This window comes from Watersipora subatra, chromosome 8, assembly GCF_963576615.1.
Source record: "Watersipora subatra chromosome 8, tzWatSuba1.1, whole genome shotgun sequence".
Lineage (NCBI taxonomy): Eukaryota > Metazoa > Bryozoa > Gymnolaemata > Cheilostomatida > Watersiporidae > Watersipora > Watersipora subatra.
Window position 1 is genome coordinate 40,775,722 of NC_088715.1, and position 21,681 is coordinate 40,797,402.

A 21,681-nucleotide genomic window follows, 5' to 3' on the forward strand; every position below is an offset into this window, starting at 1 on the left:
TCACTGCCTCGTGTAATATAAATTGCTCTAATTCCATGAACTCTACTAATAAAGATAACAGTAAGTCCATAATGCTTCACCCATAACTACTAGGCTACATGTCTATAGTGAGGAGGGCCTGGGTCCAGTCGAGTTCACTAAAAAGTCATCTTTCCTCCTTCTTGTGGTTGTTACGCTTTACCTTATTTAGATTAACCTAAATATTATTTCCTATTAGCAGACTGTTCCTTAGTGGCTAGTGACCTTCTGATTTCTTTATGATGGTGGCCTCTCTGTCTTTAGTACTACTGTCCCATGATGGTGGGTTCTCTGTCTTTGGTACTACTGTCTCATTGTGTTTTTTTCTTCGGAGATGACTACTGTCCATATCTTCCAAATTAAACGTCGTCTCAGGCTAGGTGGTGCTCATTCCTAATTGCAAGTAAAGCGTGTCTTTTGCATCTCCTCTTTTTACACCCTCCTCATCTCAATCCCTAAGGTTTAATGTATCACTCACCCTTCCCCTCACCAGAGTGCAAGAAAGAGATTGCTAAATGTCCCACATATAAACCCCTTAACAGGGGCTAACTTAACAGCCACCCATCATATTCAAGAGTTTTTTTGGTTATCTACTTCATGAAATTTAAACTAGAAATGAATCAGGAATCAAGATGTCTTTGAAGGAGGGGCAATAGTGGCAGTCTATATATATGAAAATAGTTATAGGAGACAATCTTTTTTAATCTGGAAGAATATCCTGGTGTAATCATTTTCAATTCTTCCACAGTGCGGTCATTAGGAAATGCAAAATATTGTCAACGTAGTTATGTGGCCAACTTAAAATATCACCAGATAAAAAACTGTTATATTCCATACAGTACTCGCGCCTTTCCTTTTTATATATGCAAAAACATTTGTAAAACTGTTTTAAATAGCCCGATGTAGGTGAGGCAAGCAGACATAACTCCCAAAATAATCACAAGTACGCTGTTATCGTACCTCAATGCTATAGCTATGCAATCACTAAGTCACTTACACCGTAAGTCTTTCATGCGCCCTGCTCACCCTACTAGCAATATGATATGGTATAGCAATAGGTCAATAAGTATCCTACTAGCAATATGATATAGTATAGCAATAGGTCAGTAAGTATCCTACTAGCAATATGATATGGTATAGCAATAGGTCAATAAGGATCCTACTAGCAATATGATATGGTATAGCAATAGGTCAATAAGTATCCTACTAGCAATATGATATGGTATAGCAATAGGTCAATAAGTATCCTACTAGCAATATGATATGGTATAGCAATAGGTCAATAAGTATCCTACTAGCAATATGATATGGTATAGCAATAGGTCAATAAGTATCCTACTAACAATATGATATGGTATAGCAATAGGTCAATAAGTATCCTACTAGCAATATGATATGGTATAGCAATAGGTCAATAAGGATCCTACTAGCAATATGATATGGTATAGCAATAGGTCAATAAGTATCCTACTAACAATATGATATGGTATAGCAATAGGTCAATAAGTATCCTACTAGCAATATGATATGGTATAGCAAAAGGTCAATAAGTATCCTACTAGCAATATGATATGGTATAGCAATAGGTCAATAAGTATCCTACTAGCAATATGATATGGTATAGCAATAGGTCAATAAGTATCCTACTAGCAATATGATAAAAACACAACTTTTCAATTCTTCTGCAATATTTGGTTACATAAAATATTTTGAGCATACGTATATTTGAACAAATAGCAGGCAAATGGAAACGAGTCTAAAAATTTTTCTTGACTCAAAGAATAACAACGTTATTATGGCATAAAGTTGGTAAACTCTGCGTCATAACTTTATTCTAAACTTAAACAACACCGGCAAGCATTTTAGTCGAGTGACAACTACAACTCAACTCTTTCCCTACAGAAAGCCTTTTTAACGGCTAGCCTTAGTACCTATACAAGAATAGCCTTAGTACCTATAGTACCTATAGCCTTAGTACCTATAGTACCTATAGCCTTAGTACTTATACAAGAAAATTGATGAAAGATTACAGAGTTAACAGAACTACTCAAAATTTTGTCACAATGAATTTTGTTTGTCAAATACATTAATACTTGTGCATAATTTTTTGTTGATTCCAAAAACACTTTAAGGTTGACTTGCAACAAAATTCACATTGCAGTTATTTGGTATCAAAGATTCACTGTCTTACTCTGCTGTGTTGTAAGTGCAAAATATGTGGAAATGTTATTACAAGCTCTTAAAAGCTAAAAAGCGAACAGTTAATCGCCGCCATCATGAAACTGCCATATTTTAGAATCTCTTTCCAAAACGGCTCAAATGGGACGTAGTTGAATGAGATGGCTTCTGTTTACACTTTCATTTCATTCGTCGACATATTTTCACAAACATACTTCACACAATCAATAAAACCATATCTATTGTCCTTACGCGTCTATTTTATCGTCATTGTAATGCTGCCACTTTGAGCACTGATAGCTTAAAACCTACTGTGAAAATTCGTTTATTTTTTTAACTTTAGCTAGAAAGAGTACATATCATTCTCTGATAAACATGCCGAGCCTGTTGGCCACCTGTGATAATTGAAAATGCTGCAAAAATTATTCGCGCTGTTTGGCAGGAAGTATGAGTCACATGATAAAATTACGACTAGACGATTAGATCAAGTCGAAACAAAACTGTAAAGTAGCGAGCATCTATATTCGATACGGGGTCTTCGGTAAAACTCAAAGTGTTTGTCATAAACTAGTGCCACGAGAAGTTTTATATATTGAGCATTTTATTGGCCTTTCAATTCACATGAGAACATCAAGTGCCAAAACAATAACCAAATGGATTGCATACGCCAGAGAAATAAATTGATTCCAATCTACGCGGTTTAGTGATGGCGGGGATTGACTGTTCATTTTTGAGCTTTTAAGAGCTTGTAATCACATTTCCACATATTTTGCACCTACAACACAGCAGAGTAAGACATTGTAAATCTTTCGATACTAAATAACTGTAATGTGAATTTTGTCGCCAGTCAACCTTCAAGCTCTATGACAGAAACATAAACTTTTACAGCACAAATACTGCGTGTGCGTCGGCAAAACTTTTTTGGCATGAATTAATCCCATCAGAATGAAAATAATTCAAAGAAAGATTAAAATGAAGATGAAAGTCTCCGTGCCATGCGATGATCTAAGTTGGGCTCCCATGGTAAACCCCATCAGATACCAAGTAAACTGTATGCCTACATTCCTTGATACTATCTATGTGAAATCCCAAAGTTAATGAACAAAATCAGTAATAAATGAGAAGGGAAAGTTTTGCAACTTTTATGAAGCAATATTTCTTTCGACTTATGCAAAAATTATATATATTTCTTTCATTTAGCCAGCCTGAAATATCTACTGACATTGTAACACATACAGTACGCAGGAGCCAATTTGCGAAAGTATATTTGCCAAACTACCCTTGAAATTAAAGTACCTACATCTTGACACGTATATGTTGGCTGAAATTATCGGTAATTATACAAGCACTCTCAATGACCAACCACTCTCCATAACCAACCACTCTCAATAACCAACCACTCTTAATAACCAACCACTCTCCATAACCAACCACTCTCCATCATCATCAACCACTCTCAATAACCAACCACTCTTCATAACCAACCATTCTCTATAACCAGCCACTCTCCATCATCAACCACTCTCCATAACCAACCACTCTCCATAACCAACCACTCTCCATGACCAACCACTCTCCATGACCAACCACTCTCCATAACCAACCACTCTCCATGACCAACCACTCTCCATAACCAACCACTCTTTATAACCAACCACTCTCCATAACCAACCATTCTCCATTACAAACCACTCTCCATAACCAAATACTCTCCATAATCAACCACTCTCCAAGACCAACCACTCTCCATAACCAACCACTCTCCATAACCAACCACTCTCCATAACCAACCACTCTCAATAACCAACCACTCTTAATAACCAACCACTCTCCATAACCAACCACTCTCCATCATCATCAACCACTCTCAATAACCAACCACTCTTCATAACCAACCATTCTCTATAACCAGCCACTCTCCATCATCAACCACTCTCCATAACCAACCACTCTCCATAACCAACCACTCTTTATAACCAACCACTCTCCATAACCAACCACTCTCCATGACCAACCACTCTCCATGACCAACCACTCTCCATAACCAACCACTCTCCATAACCAACCACTCTCCATGACCAACCACTCTCCATAACCAACCACTCTTTATAACCAACCACTCTCCATAACCAACCATTCTCCATAACCAACCACTCTCCATAACCAAATACTCTCCATAACCAACCACTCTCCAAGACCAACCACTCTCCATAACCAACCACTCTCCATAACCAACCACTCTCCATAACCAACCACTCTCCATAACCAAATACTCTCCATAACCAACCACTCTCCAAGACCAACCACTCTCCATAACCAACCACTCTCCATAACCAACCATTCTCTATAACCAACCACTCTCTATGACCAACCACTCTCCATAACCAACCACTCTCCATAACCAAATACTCTCCATAACCAACCACTTTCCAAGACCAACCACTCTCCATAACCAACCACTCTCCATAACCAACCACTCTCCATAACCAACCACTCTCCATAACCAACTACTCTCCATAACCAAATACTCTCCATGACTATAATTTGGTTCATATTCCAAACAACTGATCCTGGTGAAATGCAGTGTTGTGATATTTGTCCCCCACTCCATGATACCTAATAGCCTGATCGGGCAAGCAAATGTTGTCAAGATCAGTAACACGAATTGCACAACTTCAGAAATAACAATATCAAAAGATTTTTTCTTTTTTGTTGTTCTTTAAGTGAAGTATCTTTGCATGTGGGTCGGCAAACTGCCTGCCATATTTATTGCTTCGCGACGCTATGTCTACTTCTCGGTATATTTGCATCAACCTTTCATTATCAACGTGATGGATCCTTCATAATGTATCACTACAATTATATTAATCCAATTTTCATCGACCTCTAATGGTATGACACCGATCAATGGCTAAATTTTACCCCCTTTTTGACACACCAATTTTTCCTCGATTAAACAATTGCTGCAACACAGGGAAAGATTGAAAACACAAACTTGCAAAAGGTAATTGAAGGCCTAATACATAAATAAATTACTCAAAACTTGAAACCAATAGTCTGTCCCTCAATCTTTTTACAAATCTTGCCTAGAAATTACATTGCATAAGATATAACGCAATAGCATAGCATGAAAACAGACAGAAGTGGAAGTAATGATAATAGAGAGCAGACAAATCTCAATAGAGACTGCATGCTACTACCAAACTCACCTGGAAGAAAGAAGGGAGGCATCGGTATGCGATGTACAGAAATCCAGTGTTATGGATGCACGGCTAACCAAGGTTCCTCTATCATTACTGCTGATGGCATATACCTGACCCTCAACCGATCCCACAGGCGGGGAGAATCCATAGGCTACCACAGTCCTCCTCTCAAAGTTTCCTACAATGGCAGCGAGGACAGGTAAACCTGAGTCAACTACAGTCATACCTCGACATACCAGTGTTCCAACATTCGAGAAATTTGAGGTATGAACAAAATTTGGAGCAAGGTTTTGCTTTAAGATACGAGACAATGTTAAGATACGAGCACATGGGACGGTTCTCCACACGGCTGCCAGGAGGCAAAGTATGCGAGAGGCAGCTTACGAGAACAGCATCACTTGGTTTTTCTACTCTGATCACTTTTAACAAGTTTTGAAAAGGCCGGCTAAAAGTAATAGTGAAAGCGCTAAATCGGAGGATAAAAAACTGATTAAGCTCATATGTCGATGTACAGTGTACTTTTGTACAGTGTACATCTGTACAGTGTACTTCTGTACAGTGTACATCTGTACAGATGTACAGTGTACGTCTGTGCAGTGTACCTCTGTACACTGTATCTCTGTACAGTGTACCTCTGTACACTGTACCTCTGTACACTGTACCTCTGTATAGTGTACCTTTGTACACTGTACCTCTGTACACTGTACCTCTGTACACCGTATACTGTACAAACATTTAGTTTTAACCCTGAAAGAGAAGTAAATATGAGATGAGCCATGAAACAGATGAAATAGCCACTACGATATCTAAATTGGAGTACTAGGCAACCGTCTACAGTTGAGAGTAAAATAATAAATACTTAAATTAGTTCAACTGCTTGCTCTGTAAAATAAGTCTTGGGTAAGTGGTAAAAATATTCTATTATACTTATTCGTTGGTCCTGCGCAAGTTGATGGAGTAATTATCATGTCGAGAGAATGTAATTGAAACAGGTGAAAAAGGATAACCCAGAGCTATTATGATTTATTTATGACTGTTTAGGCTATAAAATAAACCTAGCAATCTGTCCTCTGTTATGAATAAGTAATAATGACCTCGCTTTAATGAATCCGTTTCAAATGCGTTGCTATTCTACACCTTTCATAACAAGATGATGTATTTTTATGCACAAAAATCTGTTATGAATTCCTAAAAACATCGCAAGAAGAGCACGATTTGCATTGTTTCAGATTGATTTACCAAAAAGTACATTGTATTATATTCAATTTCTTTTTTCTATTTACTTTTTGTGTATAACATTTTATTTAGAGTTTCATTGTATTAGAACGCTGAGACTACACAACATCATAAATGTGCTAAATGGTACAGAGAAAAATAGTTTCATTACGCCAAATTAATTAAAAATATTTTAAAATGTTAATGAAAACCTTTAGCGGTTGTGAAGAGATATTTGACTGAATAAAAGAGAAGAATGTGAACTCAAAAGCGTAAACAAAAAATCTTGTGAAGAGAAGAGGAAGCAAAGCTCATATTTCTGTATTAATATATTTTTGAAAGTTTTGTAAGCAAGTATAACTTCAGGAAACAGCTGAGATTTCTCCTGGTTCAATTACACACCACAAATTATAAAGCTTACATTAATATACAGGAGAGAGATCTCTGTTGCTAGCGTTGTTAAAGGGTCAAGTTTTATCTACATTTGATAACGATATAAACAACATACACTCCACGGAGTGAATGCAGTAGGAGCGCATGTCAGATTCATTATCACCTTGGCAACAGATAATCTTGCACCATATTAACCGCTTCAAGAATGACAAACAGGGGAGGTTTTGTAACATAGCCAGTGAACCGTGGCACCGGAGTAAAGCTGGTTGGTTGATCGAGTCCGATCAGATTGCCTCTCTACTAGTTATAGAAGCAGCAGAACGTGGAGGTTCACTTACTACCAAACAAGGCAATTATCGACACTGAGCGAACGGTAAGCTTACAAAATTACAAATAGAATATTATACCCCGTTATTGACAAAGACTTTCTAACTATGGTCTGAGAAGATTAGCTTTGTTGTTATTAAGCTTGTATTACATTATTGATTTTCCACAAAAAGAATTTTTATTAAAAGTGAAATGAGATAGGTAAACCAGTTGACTGCAAAATGCTTCTGGGTTTACTAACAGTCCGACTTGTGTAGAAGTATTTCATAGAGTTGTACCTTGTGTAGAAGTATTTCATAGAGTTGTAACGAAGTCGGATTCAATGCAGCTTGCATGTATGAAAGAAAAATTGTCTTCCTTGCACTAAACAACAGATTGCAGCTAAACATTTTATTTTAAAAATTGCTATAACGATCCATGGGCCTAAATTAACTGTGCTACAAAATGAAAGATTTTTTGCTAATAATTTTAAACACCACCCGGCAAAAATATGAATGGGTGGATAATGTTATCTGCTCAAAATCATTGTGGAACAAGTTGGAATGATGTGTTTTTCATGCATGATTGCTAGATACCATTTTAGTAGTGACATCATAGTTTGGTGAAAATTGTTTACATGTGTTGTAAGTATTTCAGAAACCAAAAAGCTTTAATAACCAGGTTGAGAGCGTTCATGGTTAAATGCATATTGACATATTTTACAAGACCTAACTAGATATCTTCGTAATGCAAACTTTCCTAGAACAGCATTATGGAAAATCTATTAAGAAAAAAGAAACAATGAAAATAAATAAATATGAACATTCTTAACTATCACCACACCAAAGACTCTGAGCCTGCTGGCAGGGTTATTACTACATAAAGGTAAAAACATGCTAGCGAGTTTTTGAGCATTTTCAATAGCGATATCGACCAGGTAAACATGGGTGAGTCTCGCTCTCCCAATTCGCTCAACTTTCAGCACACGAATATCGATGTAAAATTTGCCAAGTGGCCAGATCGCTAATCGGTTACATTTTAGAGAACCTTGGTCAACTAAGACATCATGCAGGGCAATTTAATTTGAAAGATTTATCAAAAGGGTGAGAGAGTGAAGAGTTTGACCAAAAAATACTTCTGTATAATTTAGCTGTACAGAGCTCGTTGAAATACTTCAAGTTGAACACTGGTATAATAGGTCACTATGTTTTGCTCTACTACAATACAGAAAATGAACAAAATTGATCAGAATCACACAATTTAATTAAGTTTTTTTTAGTAACGTAATCTGTTTCTGGTTAATGTTGAGAGCTTTTATTTAATATATTTCAAAATTTTTGGACCTTTTTCTTGAAGTATAGCGTTAAGTAACAAATGCACAAATGGTTTATTGCTTCGCGATGGGAGCGTGTTGAAGTAGATCGACGCCTGCGTGATTAGTTTTCGAAGTCGAAACCCGTTAGCAGCGACTCGCCTCAACTGTGTTGAAATGAGCGTTTCCTGGTTATGCAGAGAGTAATCGCTTCCGACAAAAATTCTCGAGAGCGATTATATTTTCACAGATGCCTTGTTACAACCATAAAATATATTTCCTGAACTGTTAACATTAATGCCTACTAGTGGAACCCATCTTTGTAAGCCGCCTAATTCACATAATCTGGTTCTCTTTGGTACCATTTGAGAGCAGCTATCTTTTGGTCACGAAGTAGGAGTTCTATTTCTAGTCTTTAACACAAGAGAGCTTCCTCACCGCTGAGTCATATGTAATTTTATTATATCACTGGTGTGAGCCAGTAATACAATATCTCACTAAGCAATATAATGCGTTATCTTCCTCAAGGATACAAACATTGTTGCGTGTTGCTTAAGGAAGGAAAGAGGAAATGAGTGATGAAATGTATTGAGATATGATCTTAATCACCGCCTCTAAATCTTTAGACGCCATAAATCATCAATTGTGATCAATAAAATTCAAACATGTGGACATTAACACACTACAAAGAGAAGAGTAAACACACAACAGAATGAGGAAATACTTATAAAAGTTCACAAGCTGACTAACCCCTGACTTTGATAGATGTGACGTAGTACTATGGTATCCACAGCAGCGTATATATGCATATATATATATATTATTTATTAATTTTATTATATTATTTAGTATTATTTAGTTCCTTCCGAATATGAAATAACTTGTTAAGCACACCTGAGTTATCACAGTGCCAACAACATAATATGTATTGTATTAATGTAATAGTGTAGTAGTGTAAGCTAGTGTAATAATATAAAATGCAGTTTTCGTTTTTATGTTATAAACTACGATGTAAACTAAAGTGAATCAATGAATATCCTACTAGACTTTCACAGTCTGAGTTAACTGTCTGAGCACTGGGTTAATTATTCTAAGATTAGGTCTCAGGCAAAGGTGACTCAACTTACAAATGACTTGTTCTGATAGTGGCAATATTAGGAAAGGAATAACGCAGTAAAAATAACAGTGAGTCCAGTTTATTGGGTACATAAAAGTTATCATTTGAAATGGAAACCTTACTTAAGCCATCTAGTTGTATGCTGACTTTGATAGTCACTTCTTCTGAGTGTAGTGAGTTCAGATTCGTTTTAATGTTTGAACTTTTATTAGGCTCGCGAAGTTTAGAGTTGCTTTCTTTTATTTTGTGTTCAAGCGTTCAGTTCCTGTTCACTTTGTTTGAATGTATGTTTGTTTAATAATAGAATAAACTAGAAAAACAATCTAATGCTTCTTTGTTCGATATTTCATTCCTTAATTGAAATTATTTCAAAATCTCTGAACAGCGACATAAAAATATAAGCGATTTCTAAATTATTTCCAGTATCAATACTTGAAAACAAAAAAAACTTTGCATCATCACAGCAAATGCTGTCTACCTCTGAGAAGAGGAAGCGTATCTCTAAACATAGCTATAAACACGGATAATTATGCAGGTATGTATTACGCCTGTCTCTACGGATAATTTATAGCTTTAGTTGTTTAGTTCAGCTTGAGAAGTGAATAGGTCAATAATGAGAGACCAGATGACGAGAAGAACAAAGGTTCAGAGAGTGAGATTAACGGATAAGACTAGTGCAGATTCTTTGGATAACACAAACCAGCAACAACCTTAAAGAAGACTGCACATTGTGGTATATTATTCTTAGACTATCTTGCTTCAAGAGCCGAATCTATTTTAGAGATTTCAGGGTATATTTAGATCTGAGTACATTCCAGGCTTTTAAAACATTCTATGGCTTACTAAATTCCCATATAATAACATAACTTAATTTCTTAAATCTTCAACTTGATTGGTAGAAAGGGCAACAAGGAATTAACTCGGATGTTTTGAATATCTTTTTCATGAGATCAGATGATATACAACAAACTGAATAGGAAGGATGAGTTACTCCAGAGCAAAGCAGTGAATGCAATCAGTTTGTCTTCTAGTATTTTCCCATACAAACCTAAGGGCAAGTGCATCTCACAAATGGGGTACTTTTGGGCCAAACGAACTGATAGTTATGTTCAGATGTAAAAAGAGTCTTTGCCTGTTACACCCGTGCATCATACAGCATGGTCAATCTAACAACTACATGACAGGACGGGGAGATATTAGGAGGTCACTACAGTATAGCCTGACCGATACTCAACCAGTTTTAATTCTGTTCAGAGTAGAACTCAGGCAAAATGATAATATTGAAATCTTGCATATATATATTACTATCAATTTAGAAACACGGTGTAAGAATTTACAACGATAATTTGTATAGGTCAGTGGTCCTTAACCTTTTTGGATGCAGCGAACCCTACCAGTTTCATAAGCACTCTCACTGAACCTTTATTAAAACATGATTTTTTTCAAATTCAAGGTGCCTGTATTTCTTGTGCATAAAATGAACAGCGCATTAACATCACTGTGTTTAACGGACAAAAGAAATACCATGCATGAACTCACAACAAGTTATAGATCTTTTCATAAAGACATGACCTTGTAAATCAGTGTGATTTCTGCTGTTGCCCTTGAGAGACCTCTACTGAGCCCCTTGTACTGACTCATTGAACCCGTAAGGTTCAACCGAACCCAAGTTGAGAACCACTAGTCTAGGATAATTCACTCTATCCTTGTTTACAGAAATCTATAAACTATGACAGAATTTGACCCAACATCAGACTATTTCACTGCCTTCAGAAAGGAATATAGTATTCCAAACTTTGCGAGAGAGGACGCCCTATATTGGTTCAAGTGAGTACGGCCAGTCTTCCTTACTTCCCATACATGTAGATAAATATTAACTTCATTTATACTGATCAATGCAGTTTGAAGCAAATTATTCGGCATTTGTTTGAAAACCAAAAACAAAAATAGTAAAGTAAATATGTGTATTGAAAGAGAAAGCTCTCTTTGTGTAACGCTGATCTATTATGTAAATAGGAAAGGTGTCTGGTATAAGGTGTAGTGGTTTTATTGGAAAAGTAGGAATGTAATAGATGGTCAGATAGATTAAAGATTCGATCTGAATATTTTAAACAGCAAATATCTAATAACAAACTGAGGGCATTGAGATGCTGATCATAACAGTTTATATCAGGTGGTATAACCCTACAGCAAAGGATTAAAAAAAGGTAAAACTATATCACTTAGTAGTAAATAAACCTTGTTTGACCAAAGTGTTTTTACGGAATGACCCGTAATGTCAGCTTTCAAAAGCATACGACACATTCACCATAAAACATTATGGTAAATGCGTCGTATGTTATACAAATTTATTTATTTATTATATAAACAATTTACAAAGCAACTCGGAAGTAATAATACATTATAGCATTTTACATTAATTATATTATTATAGCATATTATTATAAATTTTGTAACTTAGATAAAATAATCAACTTTGAGTTGAAGTAATGCAGTTGCTATTTGTAATTTCACACAAATTCTGCGTATTCTAATATTGCAAGCCTTTCGTTATTAGTTAGAATAGCGGAATACAAATTTGTCCCTTTTGCAGATTCGTTGGCTTTTGGGGCTTGGGTATAGCCTACATTACCATAGTGCTAGCTGTCACAGTTGTTATAGCATTTCTCGGAACCAGAGGCTACAGTCGATGGAGAATATCATTGCAGATGACCATATCCTTGGCCATTGGGTTTGGAATTATAAGTATGTATTATTGCCATAGCACATTGCACTATGCTATTATGACGTTATATTCTGACACCATAATTAAGGTACTCCTCAGAGACCAGATAATTGGAAGGCCTATCTTTCTCATGTGTTCAACAACCGGTACAAGAGATAATCGTTTTCTATAACACCCTATTGATAAGTTCTTCAATCCTTTGAAGATAACCGACTGCCTAATATAGTAGACACTCCTACAATGTAAATAATCTATTCCGAGAATGCTTATGTTATAGGGATTTCCCGTTATACGAGTTGTAAAGTACAGGCAAATTGCCTGATCCGTTCCAAAATCGTCCCAAACTAACTCAGTTGGCCCTTCAAATATAGGGGAAAACCAAACTTAACTTTTTAATTTAATAACTGTACAGTAACTGTGGTATTATTGGTTTTTATCGACAACTTTTCTCTTTTTTTTATCACTTTCACCCGGTTTATGGTTCATGATTACTTTACATTACATGATAAGTTTACTTCGATTCAAGAATTAGTCAATGAAAAATGAAGCAACTTTCGTAGTATTGTATATCAACATTTGTATCTGTGATAACAGAATGGTTCTGTGTAACCAATTCTTGCAGTATGCGCGACGGGGGTAAACTGGCAGAAGTGTGACTACGAGCGAAATGAGAATGGCCACACGATATTATACGGGGTGCATATTGGAACCTCCCAAGCCAACATTACCATGGCTAAAATGGAGAACGGCAGATATTCTGAATATCACAACCTGAAGATAGGATGGATTGAAGGTAAGTGTGACATCAAAGGTAACTATAGATGTACTGGTCTCTGACTGATTTATTAGTTTAAGATAGGTGAAGGAACATGATCCTAAAAGCTGGTCCTTAGTCTATCACAGTACGTCAGTGTTAATCTTATAATACACCAGTGATCGTCTATGCCAACAATATTCGCGCCATCACAAACTCATCCTCAATACAGAGCGATTAGTCCAAAGCCTAGCATTCCCATTATATAATACAAAGGTGAAAATTATAGAATTCTAGTCCTGCAGCAACTGTCATAAAAGAAAATATAGATCAAACAATCCATGAAGGCCAATCAATACTACCGAAGTGGTACACATTGCGCAGGCTGTTGCGGACGCGCGGGAAACTATCGGTAAAGTTTAACAACTACAATGTTTCCCAATGTACTCGGGTTGCTCCAATGATTTCATCGGTTTATCGTACACATAGCTGATGAATTATCGGCGAGAGGACAACCCTGACATACGGTGGTATAGTGCGAACCCATCTTCAATCTCCAAGACAATGAGGGCATTCAAAGAAGCGAGTTGGGCGCATTGAACTCATCTATTTGATTTAAGATAAGTACCTGCGGATAAGTACCGGCGGATAAGTACCTGCGGATAAGGCACATGCTCTAGCTATGCATTCAATTATTGATTAACTCGAAGCGATCACAAGAGTTTAGTTGTTAAAGGCAAATGATAACACCAAGCGCATGTTTACCGAAAAACCATGGCCAAGACATGGCTTATAATGCAAAAAGAAGTTAAACCTGATAAAAACGTTAGTGAATAAAAAATAAATATGAATCAATGCATTGCCAAACAATTTGAGCCTAAGTTTGGTGCCGTTGCTCAAAATATAGCAAACATATCAATGATTGGAATGGGCTTTTATGCAATCTTGTTAAATATAGTTATAAAATGAAAGCATGCCTTCAAATTCGGAACGGAAAAGCTTGAAAGCTCCAACAAATTGCAATGCAGGCTATATATAAGATTATCGTAGGTTAATTGTAAGCAATAGATCTCAACTGGTAGAGACATGTATCAGCTTTCCGTGCATATTTACATTATTTAGAGATCTGGGACAAGTTGAAGGTATGTAAGAAAGTTTCTTGCATCCAAAAGGGTTAATCTCGCTCCACTCGAAGGAGAGTACAAAATATCGGTGACACTCGATTCGCCGGTTAAATTTATGTTCTCAAATTCTGATGAGATGTTTGAAAAATGCAACGGCAGTTTCTTTTTGACCATCACCTCTAATAGCGACACAATAAGGGAAGGGTTGACAATAGAGTGAGTAGATGAAGGTTGACAATAGAGTGAGTAGATGAAGGTTGACAATAGAGTGAGTAGATGAAGGTTGACAATAGAGTGAGTAGATGAAGGTTGACAATAGAGTGAGTAGATGAAGGTTGACAATAGAGTGAGTAGATGAAGGTTGACAATAGAGTGAGTAGATGAAGGTTGACAATAGAGTGAGTAGATGAAGGTTGACAATAGAGTGAGTAGATGAAGGTTGACAATAGAGTGAGTAGATGAAGGTTGACAATAGAGTGAGTAGATGAAGGTTGACAATAGAGTGAGTAGAAGAAGGTTGACAATAGAGTGAGTAGATGAAGGTTGACAATAGAGTGAGTAGATGAAGGTTGACAATAGAGTGAGTAGATGAAGGTTGACAATAGAGTGAGTAGATGAAGGTTGACAATAGAGTGAGTAGATGAAGGTTGACAATAGAGTGAGTAGATGAAGGTTGACAATAGAGTGAGTAGATGAAGGTTGACAATAGAGTGAGTAGATGAAGGTTGACAATAGAGTGAGTAGATGAAGGTTGACAATAGAGTGAGTAGATGAAGGTTGACAATAGAGTGAGTAGATGAAGGTTGACAATAGAGTGAGTAGATGAAGGTTGACAATAGAGTGAGTAGATGAAGGTTGACAATAGAGTGAGTAGATGAAGGTTGACAATAGAGTGAGTAGATGAAGGTTGACAATAGAGTGAGTAGATGAAGGTTGACAATAGAGTGAGTAGATGAAGGTTGACAATAGAGTGAGTAGATGAAGGTTGACAATAGAGTGAGTAGATGAAGGTTGACAATAGAGTGAGTAGATGAAGGTTGACAATAGAGTGAGTAGATGAAGGTTGACAATAGAGTGAGTAGATGAAGGTTGACAATAGAGTGAGTAGATGAAGGTTGACAATAGAGTGAGTAGATGAGGGTTGACAATAGAGTGAGTAGATGAAGGTTGACAATAGAGTGAGTAGATGAAGGTTGACAATAGAGTGAGTAGATGAGGGTTGACAATAGAGTGAGTAGATGAAGGTTGACAATAGAGTGAGTAGATGAAGGTTGACAATAGAGTGAGTAGATGAAGGTTTTATGGAATTCTTTGGCGGTCAGCCGCAAGCAACTGCAGGAGCAAATATCAAGCGTCAACCACATGTCTAGTATTGGGAATCCACTAGAGAATTCACTAATATTTCTCCAGTATTTCTCCTGTTAACCTATAACAAACTATACAATCTCAGCTAGTGTTCTGTGTGAAGAACTGTACTGCGTGTTCAGATCAAAAAGAAGTAAAAGTGTCTGATGGCCTGTACAAGGGAAGTGTCTGGTGGCCTGTGTGAGGAGTGTCTGGCAGTGTCTGGTGGCTTGTATAATGAAAGTTTTCTGTGCCTAAACTGACTGTTGTTTATTCTCTTCTTACATGAAAATGTTAATTTTAGTTTTGCACAACAAAAACAAATACCAACGGTTTTTTCTAAGTATTTAAAAGCAATAAATCAACCACACAGGATTTTATGTCATATCTCGGACTTCCACTCCACGTCAGGGAATCCAACTTCACCAGAGTAGTTGCAGCATCAGAACTTTTTAACCGTGATAATCTGTTGAGTTCTTATCGACTGCCCGTAATAGCCTTAGCTCTCAGTAACTCCTACTATTTACAGTGGACCAAGCTGAGAAGGAATACCAAGAAGCGTTGATGAGCGGTTGGCCAGCAGAGATACTCCGACTAGCGAGATATGTCAGCGCTGACATGCAACGGATGAGGTATATGCGCAGCTTCAGATGGAGTGGCTACGCGGCAAAGATTGTTTTGTGGTAAGTAAAAAAGGTACCGAACTCGACTGGTTCAATCATGTCCTCTTTCGTCCTAACGCACTCACCAAATACCTTACTAAAACTACCATAACCCCTTGTAATAGTCCAAAAGCACCTTCAAAGATAACCTTGATTAAAGAATATTGATGTTTTTCTATTATTTGTGATTATTTTTGATATTTGAGGTGATCTGACCGCCAAGATGTTTCAGAATTAAAATTGACAAAGCTTGATGGCGTTTAAAATCAACAGTGCAAGCAAAAGTATGCAAAGAGGCAGACAGGATAGAGAGGTGTAGCCCTACGACTTGAAAACGATATCGACTATAGTGATGATAGCAACTAGCGACGTCATTTGGGCTCAATTTGCCGTCTGAGTGCTCTCAACTTTACCTCTGTTTCAGGGCTGCATTTTCCTCGTGGCTATTAGCGAACATATTGATGGGATCACATGTAACTTACTCGGCCATGTTTCTCCTTCTCACCGGAGGGCTCCAACTCCTCGCTTGCACTGTTTATGGTGACCAAACGCCTCATGATTTTTACATCCCCATGGATGACGGCACAGGAAACACCCTCAAACTACGCTATGATTGGATGTTCTGGCTGACGTTATTCATGGGTGAGATACACAGACCCAATATTCTTATATTACCTGATGAGTCCGTTCCACTTTCAACATTTAGACATGTGTATTGTTTTACCTACAAAAACCTCTAAAGCAGAACGGTTTAGACGTAATTTTGGCCTGATAAGTCGCAAAACGCTGAATTGGTAGTATCTTACCTTAAGTAAATATATTTGGGAGATAGATATAATAGATTCAGTACCTAGATTTAAGATGTCTATAATTAAACTAAAATACTACTCAATTTAAATATGACTTAACAGATAAGATTATAGCATATGATTTATACGTTAATCTTTTTTAGACAGATAGAAGGCTGTATAAAAATCATCTTGAAGCCACAATGAATACAGGCTATACTACCAATGCAATTTAATACGTTGAGCAAAAAAAGAAAAACATACAATTACTTGAAACAACGGTAAAAACACGATTGATGGAACTAGGGCCAGAAAAATTTCAAACACGCATTGCTTTATACATGTTTTGATAAACAAATATAGGCGTACAGTAACCATTTTCAATTTAAAATAAGTACAGGAAGTGATACAAGGTATGTTTATATAAAGTCAGTCTTGCTTATCCATGTTTTTATTGTTGTCAGGTCTCTTCGTGGTGCTCATATCTGCCATAATACTAATCCTGGATTACTTGAGGACCGAAGACATGAATAAATTCTTTGGAACAATTTCTGAGTACCATTCCCCGTACGAAGATGTGGTAAATACCTATACTTAGTTCTACAGTGAATCCTAGCTTGACAGGTTGGGGGAAAGTATTATCTGTATTGGTACTGATAGCACCAATTCTCCATTCAGCCCGATAGTTGAACTGCATAGGATAAGCTACTCATGACATCTAGCACGCCATGTCAGAAGAGCCCTACTGGCATTTGACACATGTTAGAAAAGGCAAACTACTTGTAGTGGCATGTGAGAGAAAAGTGATGTTAGCTATTGTTGCTGAATTTGTAAGGCAGCTACAACAACAACCGCATGCCAAACCAAAAGACCAGATTTATGGTAGCTGAGAGAAATAGCAAAAATAACAGCGCTATGCCATTCTGATACAATCATACAAAACGAGCTAAAATATATCAAGCTGCAGTGCATAATAACACTAATAATAATATAGCAAGAATAACTTTGTCAGTCACACAGTTAATATTATATAAACCTTGGGTCATGAAAGGTTGCTGTAATTAGTAGCACTGCAGAGATCTTTAACAGGAGGGTGCAGGTGTTCCTTGTACAAATGGTAGGAGATGTACAATGTACAAGAGATGTATAATGTACAAAGATCTCTAACAGGAGGGTGCAAATGTTCCTTGTACAAATGGTAGGCCAGAATAATCAGACAGCATACATGTAAATGTTTCTTGACAATAGTTCATACATGGTCAGTGATTTTAGTAATACCCAAACAGGCTTATCAACTCATGAGGTCATTCGTTCTAGTCTTATCTTATAATCCTTTTTATTTTTATCATTTACGAAGTTACAACAAATTAATGCATTGACAAGCTTATCTTTTTCTGATAACTTTTAAAAATATGGAATGGGTGTTCATCAGCAGCAGAACTATCCGGTGAGATGCAAGTAATACCAGGTCAGACGAACCTTGCACTAAGATCATTGGAAGTACCTGGAAATAGCTGGCAACTTGCCATTGTTAAACATTAGCCTGTGTACCCATCCCTTCCTCAACCCTCTCTCTTTTAGAAGTCAGCTAAACTACTCCGACAGAAATTCTGCTTAGTAGTATTAATTCTGTTTTAAGTATTCGATTGACCTTGCTTGATTCAGCTTCATGGGCCATTCCAGGTGTGAACAGAGCCAAAAAGAACCATGTGTTTTGCGCACCAACTTGTACAAAGTACTCATAACGTTGATTATCATTAAATATCAAACGTTAAATTTCTGAATAATGCGTTTTCAAACCAAATAGAAGAGACCTACAAAGCGATAATAGCTGAAATCGTCGTCATTTGAACAAATAAATGTAATTTATAATGGTAACAGCTGCGAGTATTACCTTTCCTATTATGGTGTTATAGCTGGCGCAGAACCAGAACAAGGACATCAAGGGTATGATAAGAAACTTGAGCCAAAAGCGGCCACGTGCGAATTCAAAAGAAACAGAACGAAGCAGAATGCCACACTCCAATGGTAAGTTCGCTTAGGATACTATTGAACCAGTTGTTACGGGACAGCGGCCTACCAAAGTTGGTTCACAAGACAAGTGTGCTATTCGATTACCTTCCTCATCAGTTTGCCATGAAAAAGGAGCAGCAGCTGAAGTCATTAGAGCTATTATAATTAACACCATACTAGCATCTGGTATTTATGAGTAGAACTACATACTTTTAGAAAGCCCTTTTTCATCACCAGCGCTATGATCATAAGGGTCAACATCATATAATTGTGATTATTTTCAGGGACTGATAACCCAAACTTTGCGAACTCTATGAACTCTATGAACAGCATCAATGAGTTGGATGAGGAAGAAAGGGCAGCGGGGGAAGGTGAGAAACATTCCTCTTAGAATAGATGTCGAAGTCTATATTTTCTGATTAACAAGAAAATATGATTTCTAAGCAATATGCTACCATATTTTGCTTTTTTGTTTGGTAACAACATTGCGAGTGTGTTCTGTGACTGCAGATCACCCGTGCATGAATTTTTTTAAAACGATTGCGCTTCAGCTCTAGAGATGTACCTTTAAATATATAAATAGAATGGCCATAATCACTGTGATTCCATATTTCGAACGGATTAGGATTTGCCTGCTGCCTGACAAATTCGCACCTCACCATTTTCGTGATTAGGATTTGCACTATATTGCATTATTTTCTATATTCCATTATTTGCACTATTTGTATCATGGTAATGGTCACTTTTCAATTCATGCGCAGTCAACTAGATATACTGAAAAGTAATTATCTCAGCCTCCTTGTATTAGCAACCCATCTTTGGGATGCAAATTAATGCGAAGGTAAAAAGTCAAGCAGGAACATCAGTGAGTTGTAGTAAAACGTTTTATTATCTGATTAAACAAACTAAAGTTGAATTTTATTCAATTTAAGTTTAATTTTTCTGTATATAAAGATCTTTGACAGGCAAGTAACACGGGCTCATGAAACTTTGCCTCTTTGGTTTATGACACTTTGTCATACTAAGCAGTGTTTTACCGTTCATGCACTATTAATGGGCTACTCTATGTGAAAAGGAAAATGTGGCGTACGTTTCTACTCTTTAACTCATAACTTACGCTATTTATTCTGTTTACAATCATGATCAAGGAACAAGAATTCCAGTAGTTAAAAGAAATAACTAAAATGTCTGGGGTGTAATAACAGCGTTTGCCACAAAAAGAAGCTTTTTTAAACTGAAGAATAATATCGGCAACTATTTCCTCATTGAAACAGAATCATTACTATAAGCCTGCTAATTTATGATGATTTTATAGTGATCATCCCACCATTCCTGTACATCCTATTTTAGCAAGTTGAGCAAATGGCGTCTTAAAGAACATATAATAATAGCCACAGTGACAGAAAGAACGATATCCTGAATTAAATAACAATTAGATATAAAATCTGGACACCACATAATAAAACATGTCAAATTCCTATAGAAAGCCACTACTTTTATACTGCCTGATTACAGTTAAACAGTCTACTATAATCATAGCCAATAAAATTCACCTAAAAGGATACCGCTGCCCGCCTAACATGAATGTAACCTATGCTCTGGCAGCTTATGCATATGATACTATTGATTGAATTGATTTAATACTGATTCATTGATTCCCATATCAGCAGACAACGGCAGCAATCTTGAGTGAGTCTTAGCGGCTTTTACTCACATACAGCCAGGTTGCTAGCGGCAACATGGCCAGGTTACTACAGAATATCGAAGCTGTTTTGAAAATCGCTGTTCTCAACAGAAGATAACGGTTAATAAATGTGGTGATTTCTAAATAATGTGCCAGACAGGCCCACAGCAAGTGTTCATTTTCAACAAGTTAAATTCATCTTGAAAAGATTTTGCATGCGACTCTTTGGCCATGTTAAATTTTGCACTACTCTGCGTAGGTATTTATTTCGTATCGTTAGCTCAGCATGCCCTCCGCAAACCCTGTTGCCTTTTCGGGAGCAGGACTTGAGTGGTTGTCACGGTATACCATTTCATTCTCCTTACTCTACCATACCCTCCTTTATATGTTTAGTGCCCGAGATTCAAGTCGAAATGGTAGCCTTCACACCGGACTCGGAAGAGGACCCAGAAGCCAGCCAAGAAATAGCCATACATACCGACTCGGACAGTGAATCACAGAATGAACTAGACTCGGACATGACTGAGACACAATTTGAGGATGTGGGCACTATCAGATCAACAAGATCAACAGCTCCTCTAGTTGATGAATAAGTATGACAAGGATGAAGGCTCAAGACTATCCATCACGTAGACAAGTTCTGTTTTATAAAAATCACTTGGCTGGAGGTAGTTGAAGGCCAAGTTATGTCTGTGCACTATTTATTTTTGTAATAACACCTCTTCTTAATAAACTGAAATAGTAGATCCATACTTGTACTGACTGAGAAAGCATAAGGATTGACTAGTTTATGTGAGTGACGGGGTACCATACTTTGTGAGTGACGGGTACCATACTTTGAGTGA

The 21,681-nt window shown here is 36.9% G+C and overlaps 2 protein-coding genes across 2 annotated transcripts in view; one reads left to right on the forward strand and one right to left on the reverse strand.

The window, feature by feature from the left end:
- Nucleotides 1-21,681, reverse strand: part of LOC137401382 (multiple epidermal growth factor-like domains protein 8) — a 92,859-nt gene that overhangs the window by 58,352 nt on the left and 12,826 nt on the right. Inside the window, exon 4 of the mRNA XM_068087699.1 lies at nt 5,406-5,577. Within this exon, the coding sequence (XP_067943800.1) occupies nt 5,406-5,577 (172 nt within the window). The remainder of the gene's footprint in view (nt 1-5,405; nt 5,578-21,681) is intronic.
- Nucleotides 7,253-21,582, forward strand: LOC137401383 (dual oxidase maturation factor 2-like). The gene is made up of 10 exons (XM_068087700.1): nt 7,253-7,380; nt 11,459-11,569; nt 12,336-12,487; nt 13,090-13,260; nt 16,219-16,372; nt 16,776-16,993; nt 17,604-17,719; nt 19,056-19,167; nt 19,437-19,523; nt 21,230-21,582. Exons 2-10 carry the CDS (start codon nt 11,472-11,474, stop codon nt 21,427-21,429), a joined length of 1,308 nt encoding a protein of 435 aa, XP_067943801.1. The 5' UTR covers nt 7,253-7,380; nt 11,459-11,471; the 3' UTR covers nt 21,430-21,582.

What these genes read in the sequence shown, in the direction of transcription:
- LOC137401383 (XM_068087700.1), top strand. Translation starts at nt 11,472, where the DNA reads ATGACAGAATTTGACCCAACATCAGACTATTTCACTGCCTTCAGAAAG. An exon ending in GACGCCCTATATTGGTTCAA is followed by an intron (nt 11,570 to 12,335) that starts GTGAGTACGGCC and finishes TCCCTTTTGCAG; the next exon opens with ATTCGTTGGCTTTTGGGGCT. An exon ending in CTGGCTGACGTTATTCATGG is followed by an intron (nt 16,994 to 17,603) that starts GTGAGATACACA and finishes TATTGTTGTCAG; the next exon opens with GTCTCTTCGTGGTGCTCATA.